This window comes from Mesitornis unicolor, unplaced genomic scaffold, assembly GCF_000695765.1.
Source record: "Mesitornis unicolor isolate BGI_N332 unplaced genomic scaffold, ASM69576v1 Scaffold15202, whole genome shotgun sequence".
Lineage (NCBI taxonomy): Eukaryota > Metazoa > Chordata > Aves > Mesitornithiformes > Mesitornithidae > Mesitornis > Mesitornis unicolor.
The window spans coordinates 1-11,448 of NW_010168621.1; the positions used below are offsets into that span (position 1 = coordinate 1).

The window sequence follows — 11,448 nt, forward strand, 5'->3', positions numbered from 1 at the left end:
GGCCTCTTTGCGGGGCCTCCATCGGCGCCGGCCCCGGGCCTGCCGGCCGCTGCCCAGTGAGGGAGAACCGAGCCCCCGTCCCTCCCACTTCCTGAGGCACGGACCAGCGCCTGGCTCCGCCACTTCTCGTCCTCGAGGTAGCGCTCAGGCCAAGCACTTCACCTCGGGCCGCCTGCAAAGCACAAAGGACTGGCGGCACGCTCCGGTCAATGTAAAACCATTTTTTAATTCTAAATCACTTTCACAACAGTGAAAATTAGTGAACAGTAATGGTAATGCACTAAACAAGCCATTATGGGCTGTGTGCAGTCTGAGTACAAGGGGGCGAGTGGTACGATACAAAAAGCACACCAAGAAAAAGGTAGGAATGAAAGCATTAACACTTTTAGACTATTTCATTCTTGGATTGCCAGAAAATAACGACTCTCAGTCATGTTTCTGCAGCCACCTCCATCTAAGTTCATTATGTCTTTCACCAACAGACGAAAAAAACCCCAAACCATTAAAATTCAGTATTTTCAAACATTAGTGTTAGTTAAATCAGGTTCGATACCTCCTGGACCTATGACAGTCATTCTTCTGTCCTCTTTATCAGAAAAAGGCTTTAAAGGGATACCCTGCTCCTCCCTGGATAACATCTGCTCTTAGCATCGAGTTTCTCAATGCGAAAAGGAAATCCATCCGTTTTGCTATCACACGAACTTTCCCGTTTCCTCAGCAGGTGGTGCTGCCTGCTCGCGAATGAAGCCAAAGCTGCACCGCGGTACCACAGCCGTGAGAACGCAGTGAACAGCCTTTCTCCTAGGAAGGGCCCTAGCCGCCAAGTTACGCACTTGAGAAGAACCATACGCAGAAGTAGTTCAGGTTCTCAGAAGTGCCACACGACAAAAGCTGAAGCACCACTTCAACTTTTTCTAGCTGAGCAATATATTCTGCCAGATTATCGTCGAGTCAGGTATGAATTTGACCAGATGTGGCAAAAGACGGCAGAATCTTTGCAATATTCTACTTGCCAGATGGAATTTTGGAGGTAGGCAAGTTAAACTTCAGTCATCCTCTGTCTTGATACTAAAAGTGAACAGTTTATAATTACATAAATAAGCTTATACGACAATGACTGTGTCCTGCCCAGAAACCTCATCCATACACTAGCAAAACCCCAGCTCTTGAAACAAGTTTCTATGAGTTGATTTGTTTTCAGCTGTCTGTCTATTGCCAGGGAAGTCACAATATTCATCTTGCAGGAAATCATGACTATCAGCAATCTGAATCAAAATAATCTCAAAACAGTAAGAGAAAAAACATGGAATTGCCTAGTCGGAGAAATACAAAACCTGTTCATCTTGCTAGGGAATCTCACATCTGCTGTTCTGAAGGCATCTACACAAACACATCAGGAGTACTCTTTAAAGCTGTATACTCAACAGGATTCCAAAATGGCTACAGAGTGCTCACCTTCTGAAACATCTTCCTCTTGGCACATAAATGGTTGTGGTCTCCTCCAGCACTTCAAGTGAATATCTTTGGTAGATACCGCAGAGACTCTTGCACTAAAGCCATTCTGCTGTGGCACGGAGTAGCTGTATGCACCTGTGGAGAGAAGCTCTGCCAAACGTTCCCCACTGTGGCATGTGTTAGCAAAGGCAGGATCTCATTTTTCCTCCTGTATAATTTTACAGTATGACAAGTTTAACCTCAAAACTCAGGTAAAGATGCCTTGTGTTCCTCTCCCCAAACAAGCTGATCTCAGATCTGTAATAGGATTTTATTTGGAGTACAGGACCGTGTGCAGAAAGTCTCAAAGCCTTAGGAAGAATAAATGTAGCTACAGTGACGGGGTTGCGAGGGGATTATCCGTGAGTGCAGCCACGGGCTGCTGCGCAGAACCGAGGAAGACAACACTGTTTGTCAGTGAGGAACTGGGCTGGGCGAGGCGGACATCTCCGTCTTACTGTTCAGTAGCCCCACCCAGCTCCATGATGAGAGAATCTTCCAGTGTCTGGCTCCAGCAAATTCAGGCTTTAAAAAACTGCAGCATAAATTTGTACCCCTTCTTCTAACAGTGACTACAACTGCTTCAGGAGGGGTTTTCCAACACGCTGGGAAATCACACGAAGAAAAGAAACCAGTCTCCAAACCTGGTTCCATTTGCATCACGTGCTGTGCCCAAAGAGTCTCAGCAGTGCTGCAGATGATCTCCTGAAGGAAGTCGGATGTTGATGCGAGGAAATGACAGCCGCAGCTCCGGTAGATCCATCGTGGTTGCCAAGCATGAGATACTGATCACACTGCAGGAGTTTCTTTACCTGCCCTGTCTACCTTGGGGCAACTGTCTTTCACATAAACCTGGTGTCACCAATTGGCACAGGATTTCAAAGCAGCGCTCCTTTTAGGAGCGCAGCCCAAAGCTAGGCCCGTGGTTTGTGGCAGGAACCTGCTATACAAGACAGCTGAGCTGAAATATGCTCTTTAACCACTGTTTAATTTTCAACTGTGGTGCAATGGTGAGATTCCTTACTGTGCTGTGGCACCACCAATTCCTGAAGCCCATAGTTAGCTACGGAACCAGACACCAAGAGGTTTAAAATGGGATAGGGATGCAGTTTTTAACTGTTTCAGTGGCCTTTTTGGCCATGAATATACAGAATAATGGAAAAGATTTATGCAATCAACAGCCAGAACATTATCACCAGAGCCACAAACAGGAAGAGGCGGGATAGGAACTGCTCATCCACGTACTGAGGAGTCCCTGGAACAGCTGGAAAACAAGTAAAGAAAAACAAAAACCACAACAGTTCAGCTTCTTCCTCTTCTCCAGAATCACATATATTGTGAACAGAGTACATTCATAAATTGAAAGATATGCAAGGAATCTACTTGGTGAGAAACTGTTGCTATTTCCTACCCTCAGACTGGCCAGCCATACTGGAAGATCAGCTCCTTGAAGCAGGCCTCTTGGTAAACCTGCTCATGACTAACAGCAGCTCCCAGCGCTAGCGTACAGGCAGGTCTGCCCAGACTGCTTCTGGGGCAGTGCTGGGCCAAGTTCACTGCTCACTTCACTGCTCACTGCTGAGCTAAGTTCACTGCTTCCATCCCAAGGACCTTTACCACCTCCACCTGAACTCTCCTCTCCATCAACGTAAAAAATCACTGCATAAGGAAATAGGAGAACGACCAAAGCTGCGTGTGCAGCCTTGAACAAGAGAACTAATGAAAAGCACATGAGCTCTAAAGCTCAAGCCGTGCCTTTCTGCCACTGCTGTATTGAACCTACAGATGAAAAGCAGATAAAGAGGTTGCTTCAATTACAGCTGTTACGGCAGCATATTTACATACTCCTTAGCTCAGTCACACCTCCACACAAATTTTCAGTGGACATTAAAGTACAGTTAATAGGCAAGTTAATTTGACCCAAGGACAGCACACGTCCTCGGCAACACAGCTGTGACACGGAGAACACGTCTCTGTTTCTCATAATTCCTATGCCGTATGGCACGGTGAAGTAGGTTTGCCAGGCACCACCTTTCACAGAGGACGTCCAGAAAATCCTGGGCAGTAGGTTTTCTTGTTCAAAACAGATAGACTCGGTTTGACTCCAGTGCAGACGGGGAGGAGGTTTTCTGGGAATTACTTCATTTTTGGATGGCAAGGCCACTACTTGGAGTAACCCAACAGTTTTTTCTTAATTAAAAACAGTGAAGTAATTTCACCAGAAAGTTACTTCTTGTAGAATATAGATGATTGTCTCAAAGCTAAATTTCTGAAAAAGGAACAATCTTTGCTGTCGTCATTTTGTGGTACAGAGCACCAGTTTAAATTTCTCCTCATCTTTCAGGAAACGGTCCTGTCCTGCTGTTTTCAAAATACGGGTCTCCTTCATACACCCCTACCGACTCCTTGTTCTTATTAGAAACTCTAGTTCAATTTGTCTCAGTTTTCAGGAGTCTGCTGGAATACCAGAGGAGACATCTGAATTAAAGAGAACTGTCCAGTGCCACTATCCTCCCAGGAGGGCCTTCAGCAAACCATGTGGAAGTGACAAACATGTTTCTTGTAAAAGCACTCGTACCAAACTTGTAGTCACCGATTATGTTCTCTGCTGGGTGTTTTTCCTCATTTTGTTTCTATTTACAACAGTGATTTACTCTGCTGTTCAGAAAGTTTTGCCATTTAGCAGGCTATTTGTTTAAAAGTTACAAGGGAGTTTGTGAAACCTCTGTTTGTGACAGGACTCTCAAGAGAGGATGGGATGCACGGTACCTGGAGGAGGCCGCCCGTCATTTATGTTGAACGCTGTTGCAAATATACCAAAGGGAAACGCCCCAATTCCAAATGACATTTGGAAGCCACCATCGCCAAACCCAAAGCCCTGGAATCCCTGCAGAGAACAAAGCAACAGAAGAGGAAAATGGTAAGGATAATTTAAATCCTATTTCTGATTATCTTGCAGAAGTGCAGAGATGCCCTCTCACTGGCTTTCCCACAGCTGAAGGAGTATCGCGGTGTCTGGCAACTTACAGTCTGCCAAATTATCGTTAAACACCTCCTTAGTTCTGCTTTTAAAATGTTTCACATAGTACTAAACCTGCCAGAGCAACCCAGAAGTTTGAGAAAATGAAAACCAGGAGCCACAGTTCTTGCTTGAAGGCCACAAATTAATGAAAGTTTCTCTCTTAACATTTCTCAACTTAAAGTAGTCTGTATCTGACAATATATCAAAATCAACATTACCAATTCTATTTAAAATATATTATCAACGTATTAATAACTCTGTATTAACACTTATTAGCCCTATCACTATAAGAAAGGCATTGTAAAGATTAATCTGCATTGATTTTCACTATGCATATACATCATTTAAACATTCAGTAACATGACAAATTGCCAGTGAGATGCATAGAGCATTACAGAGAACAGTACCAAAAGAAATAAATTACCAGGGGGGCTCTAATTAAGGTGTCAGATAAAGGCATCTGGGGCAGGAATGGAAGACATAAGGAAAGGAGGAAAAAAGGAAGAGTTACAATGGGATCCCTATGGGATCCAGACTAAAATACCACATCAAGTCAAAAGAGAAGTCTTCTGAATCAAGATGAATCCTACAGCATAAAAGCAGTGTACTATTTGAGAACCAACTGCATATGAATCTGAGGAGTTGTGTCATGTTCAAAAGCTGTGGAGAGCTCACAGTCACCGTGTTCTGTGATCCAGCAAACCATGCTCTTGTCTCAGAATTAACAGCGATAACAGTTCTGAAAACCCCTCTGGTCTATCGCCTCTGAACAGTGGGAGGACAAAGGTGATTTCACTCCTGTAATAGGAGCCAGACATTTCTGGGTTGATCTTTGAATTGAGGAGTTAAGTCTTTTGACTGTCCTCAAGCATTCTGCCATTAACTGTCAGGGACAGCAAAGCGCTCCCCATGGCAGGTCCTGCGCTTGTAGGAAACAGGAGGGCAGCATCACTGCTGCTGTGTACTCATACCAGATTCCCCTGACTTATGGCAGCACCTGCTAAAAGGTTCAAACAAGGTATAGCAGCTGATTCAATAAGAAGGCAACTCCCTAGGAAGAGAGACCAACTGAGCTCCCAATGCATTCAATACAGAAATGTTCCTTAATCACATGCAGCAGAGTTGTTTGCTTGAAGCACGAGGTACACAAATGCTCTCTGAGGACCCCGGGCTGCGTTACATGGAAACGTGCAATTGTTTCATCAGGTCACAGTCACTGCCATCGTGCCAAAGATCACTGTGGTCTGTTCTGTTGGCTACTCCCACATCTGTTCAACCTATGCCAGCTGCTGTTTACATTCACTTTATGTAATCTCCTCAACAAAACCACAGATCCCTCTTCCAATTAGCTTGTGCCCAACAGATACCTACATTCTTTTGCTTGTAATGCCATAGTACAGTGAAATAGTACAGTACATCCCATAGAAGTGCTAGAAGCAGGTGACAGTGCCAAAAAAGTTCCCACATGGATTATGTATTTCCATGACAGATACAGAGTTTGACAGAAATATACTTCCATAAAGAATTTTCAAAGCAAAGTGTTCCTTGTATTTACACATGGAGAACAATCAAGCATGAAAAGCATTTCCAGTGATGGCACACAGGGCTGTTTTCATGAAGCACAATTCAAGTTAGCCCACTCTTTGGAGCGCTAAAGAGTACTGTAGGGATGCAGTTTTCTGCCACACCACAGCCGTCAGCTACTCACAAACACCCTGCTGGGGATGAGCAAGACATGTAAGCTATAGGATCCTCACACAGGATCTCATGCATGCGTTACATTCTCCAGGGTGAACAAATACCACCATCAATAAAAACAACTCATCTGCTCAAGCTTGTTTCTTCACTTACCCCTCTGTTCTCTGGTTCAGGTCGTTGTCCTTGGGGTCGTGGCGGAGTTTTCTCTCTGCAGGAAGTTGTGAAATGAGCTCAAGTGCAAGGATACATGACAACAGTATGTGCAATAGCCTGGCTAATAAGACAGAACAAACACAGGGCCATGGTGCAGCAGGGCCGGAGGCAGTGTGTGAGCAGACCACCCGGCTTATGAACCTTCAGCATCACATCACTGAACTAAGATACTGCACTTCTGAATAACAAAGTCCTGTTGCAAAGGCTAGAAACTGAAGACACGAGCATTTGATATAAGCTTCTCCAATCAGATAACATTCGTTGCAACCTGCCACTTGTAACTGATAACTAACTCCCAAATAAAATTAAAATAAACTGCCACTTGAACAAGAAACAAGGTGTGCAAACCTGGGCCCTGAAAAAGCCAGAAATACGTAGCAGAAATGTCAGTTCTATCTGTCTTTTGTCCTGTGAATCCAGGACTTTGACAGTTTCATCTTAAGCCCTTCAAACAAAGTTTCATCTTTAGTTTTCACACAGAAATAGTTGTGTTTAGGTTTCTTACCTGGGGTCCTGTTGCCCAGTGCTACCTCTTCCATACAAAGGAATAACTTTATCTCGACTGATTCCTGCTTTGCACACAGGACACACTTGTCTGTTTGGCCTAGTCTCTAGCCACTAAAAGAAAGGAAATTATAAAAAAACCAGTAAAACACCATGAAAACAACAACATGCAAACCTCATTTGCAGCTGAAGAGAGACTTTAGTGACTTCTCAGAAAGCCACGGAGCAAAACATCCTAATAAGTGCCAAGCACCCTCCAAAGTGGAGTTGGCATTTTGGCCGTTCTGGCACAATCCGCTTCCTGATGTGTACACATTCAGAACAGCACTGGAGTAAAACACGAAGAAATAAACAGTACCAACAGTCCTGCATAGGCCAAGGGCTAGTGCAGCTACCCTTCTTTCAGCAATCTTTTCTAAAACGGTACCACAATGTAAAACACTACCTATGCCATCAGAATGACACTCAGCACGTAAGCCTGCAAACTGCCTGCAGTGATCCTCCTACCAAAACAGTGACTACTCGGCGTTTAAAGAGACTCAAAAGTGGGAAGCAAGTGGAACAGAATCTAAGTTTTCTTTCTGCTGAAAGAGCAAATTGCAAGGTGGGGCACATGAAGTTGCATTAGCAGGTTGTGACTGCCCTGGAGAGAAGCACACTTGAAAAGAGGGGCATACTCCAGAGAACCAAAGGCTTTATTGAGTAACAGGAGCTGATGAAAGACAAAGTAAAAAGAAACCTGGCTTACCTGGTGTAAACAAGGCCAACTGCGAGCATTCCCAGGACAATTTGTTCACAGAGCAGAAAAAGAGGGGAAAACAGAATTAGTTACTGACAACTCAATCCAACAAATGTCTGAGCGTACCACGGACAGCTTGGAGGCAACAGAATGCTGGAATCCAGCTGGGCCAGTTCCATAGCCTCCCATTAAAATTATTTTAATTGAGGTCTTTTTGGGTTATGCAACTTAAGTTGTAATGTGGTTCTCTGCATATCACCTTTGATTCCCAGGTCCTCATCCATACCAAAAGCCCAAGCAGAAGCTTAATTAATCTTAGTGTTTACTGCACAGATTTTCTCTTCTGATACCATGAAAAGATATTCCTGAGCTATGACGCAAACGAGGGACATGTCAGTAACGAGACTTTGGGATCTTAAAAGAAGTCATGGAAGGGACATTTGGTTAAAACATCAGCCACATTCAGAGCCACAGAATAATTCTGGCTGGATAGTACTTCAGGTGGCTTCTAGTCCAACATGACGCTCAGGGCAGGGTCAGGTACTGAGAGCAGACCCAGCTGCTCAGGGCAGAGAAATTCCCATTACACAGAACCACTCTTAAAAAGAAATAAATGTGGCAACGTAAAAAAGGTCAAAGAAAACAAGTAAGCCATGAGACAGATCTCCTAAGCAGCCATCTGCTTTCAAAGAGGCCCCGACACTATTCAGACAAGATGCATGCTATTTTTAAGGTTCCATTCCTCCAAATCCTTTAGTGCAATAATTTAACCTAATTTTACCTTAACATGCTATCAGCAAGTGATTTTCCATCTCCTCCTAGAATGAAAACCTGGATTTTCAGATGTTACATACATTTACACAGAAAATAAATGCTCTTTTAGGCCTCTCTTTGATAAAGAGCATAATTTAGCCTAGTGTGTAAAATAAACCAGAAAAAAACCCAAACATTTGGCCACGCCAATCCTTAATAGCTTCTCAACATTCAAGGAAGACTGTGTTCTAGACCAAGTTTCTCAAATAAGAAATGCTGCGTGTTCATTGTATTTGTGCAATACATTCCCAAGCCAGATCGAAGAATTGATGAGGCTGCTTCTGTGTTTGCTTTTATAAAATAATTCAGAAGTTTAGGAGGTGCAAGATGCAAGAAACCCACTCCTTGGAACATAAGCAAAGAAAAACAGTTGAGGAGCAAAAAATCAAACTGCTCCTAAACCAAAACCGTGGTCCTTATTTATTTTATACAAGACATTTTATTTGACATCTAGAATTATAAAAATCATTGCCTTTCATGTGATCAGAGAGAGATGTGGTGCTCTGGTTTGTCGGGGGAATGCAGGGGGCGCGAGTACTCACCAGAAGAGGTGTCCACACAGGCTGATAACTGCATCCTTGGCAGTGTCTAAACAGATGTTACATTCAAAAGTGTTGTCCTGATTGGTATTGTCCCCAGTACCGTTACTGCTGCTGCTGCCACTGGTCCCTCCCGTACTGGAGTTCTTTGTTGATGCAGAAGTCGTGGGTCCTTTGCTGGCCATCCTCGAGAGCTACCCAGACACGAGGTCAAGAAAATCGTCCTGCTGGAATCCTAGCAGTGAGAAAAAGGGAAAACAACAAACAACTTCTTGGCATTGTAACATGGCATCCTCGTCCTGTTCCAAACTGGCAGTGATTTCTCTAAGAAGCACTGAATCCTATTGTTGATGGTTTTAGTTTAACTTAGCCAAGAGGGATCTTTTTTTAGAAGCTAAGCTACTTTAAAGTCCTGTAGTATGACCTGGCTGATATGTGACCTGTACTTAAGTTACTGATAAGCAGCTGAGATCCACAGCCAAAACAAAATCATCGTATTTTCTCACAAATGCCATTTGCTGTACGGAGAATGAGCTCACCTGGTCACACACGCTCTTCAAAAACTGAGTGCAAGTCAGAAGAGTGAATGCAGCCTGAAACAGGATTTAATCATGAAGCAATCCACAGTTTGGACAGACTGACTTAACACACGGTTTTAAGTTGAACGTTCATTAGTTTGGAATATTAATGATAATAACAGCAAGCAAAGGTGGCTCAGGACTTGACTTGTCTCATCAGCAGTGTATTGCTGCTATCACAGCGCTGTGCTGATACAACTATCAAACACTTCTAGTACTTTCAAACTATTAAACAGTGCTAATCCAGTAGTAATGAAGTACCAAAACTTTTACTTTACTGTGCTTTCATTTTACTTACATGCTTTCACCTCTCATTAACATAATTTTATTAAAGAACATAATTTATTTTATTTCAGTAGCAACAACCTCTACAGTCTAATTCCTTGATGTGCAAATTCCACAGTACCTAAAACTTTGAAACTCGGCACAAAGCCTTTACATTTCCAGAAACAAACATTTTTACCAGTACAAGATTTTTAAGTACAAGAACCAAGAGAGTTTCAGCAGTTACAGAAAGTAATTCGTCAAAACAAAAACATTTAAAATATTCCACTGTGCTTTTCATGAAACTCCGACATCCTGTTGCTGCTGCAGGATATGAATCCTTAGATAAGGCTGTGAGAAAGAAACAGGTGATTATCTGAATGTTTTGCGAGTGTACAAACAGTCAAGCATTTTAACAGAGCAGCCTGAATGTTTCAGAAGTTAATTAATTTGCTAACTTACCCCACAAGCATTAAAGGCTTTCCTTAGTGTTCCCTCTTTGTAGCAGTGCTGAAGCACAGGTGCAGGGCAGCAAAATAAAACCTCAGTAGCCCTAGCTGTTATTGTCAACAGCTTTTTCATACAATACAAGCCCACTGCACGGTCAGGAAAGCATCCTACTCAAACCTCACGAAGGTCCTGCAGCAAGGCCACTCAGTTACAGCAAGTGAAATCTATTTTCGCAGAGCTTTTTCACTCAGTTGCATCATTTTGCACAGCGTCCCAGAAGGGCAGCTTTGTATTCACAGATGCTGTACTTGAACATGCATTGCTTTCAGCTCTGCTGACTCTTAGCATTTCACACCATGACTTCATTTACACTCGGCAGCAACACAGCCCACTGTACAAAATTAACATCCACGTTAGTTCAAGGCAGATGGAAATGCTGCCAGCCCACAAACTACACGCTACACACTTGGATTTCTCACACATCCTTACTACCACAATCCTCAGCCTATCTTGCTCAATGCTTTAATGCCTGAAAACTTACCAACTTGGACCTATATATATTTGCTGGGAATTAATAGCAAAGTCAAGAAAACCGCCTTAAAAACTAAGGAGTTCAACACATTGTAATAAACATTAGCGTCACTTTATGGAATGGGCACAAGAAATGTCTGGTGCTCATATCTTGGCATACAGCACAAGAGAAACATGCAGAAGAGGCAAGCAAATTAATTTCTGTGTCCCTAAAACCCATGTGGGAAAAAAGGTCCTTTTTTCCAAATTATGTTCCATATATTTAACATCACGGATCTGGAGACTTCTCAGAAAGATGAAATCTGTATCTTCACAAACACCTATTTAAAAAACCTGTAGTTTTTAGTAACTATCAAAAACAAAGAAACCATTAAGTTATGAAGGATGACAGCGAAATCCACAGACGTATCAGTAATGAAATAAGGATGGCCGAGACAGAAGGAAGATCAGGATGATGTAACGCAACAGGCACTGAACCTACTCTCCTAGAGGGGGTAATTCCTTAGTCTGTACTGGGATCCTCTCCTAATTATTTCTCCATAGGCTGCTTAGGCCTGACGACCTATCAGGATATAACCAATTTAAAATACCAAAACCACAACA

General features: G+C 43.0%; 1 protein-coding gene across 2 annotated transcripts; it reads right to left on the bottom strand.

The window, feature by feature from the left end:
* Positions 1-2,074: 2,074 nt before the first annotated feature.
* Positions 2,075-9,262, bottom strand: RNF185 (ring finger protein 185). 2 transcript variants are annotated; one of them, XM_010179085.1, is made up of 6 exons: positions 9,026-9,262; positions 7,680-7,698; positions 6,933-7,045; positions 6,368-6,422; positions 4,264-4,381; positions 2,469-2,758 (listed from the first exon to the last, which is right to left on the bottom strand). In XM_010179085.1, exons 1-6 carry the CDS (start codon positions 9,205-9,207, stop codon positions 2,661-2,663), a joined length of 585 nt encoding a protein of 194 aa, XP_010177387.1. In that variant the 5' UTR covers positions 9,208-9,262; the 3' UTR covers positions 2,469-2,660. The 2 variants fall into 2 exon arrangements, with proteins under 2 accessions (XP_010177388.1, XP_010177387.1); XM_010179086.1 differs by lacking the exons at positions 6,368-6,422; positions 6,933-7,045 and having other exon boundaries at positions 2,075-2,758; positions 9,026-9,207.
* Positions 9,263-11,448: the final 2,186 nt, after the last annotated feature.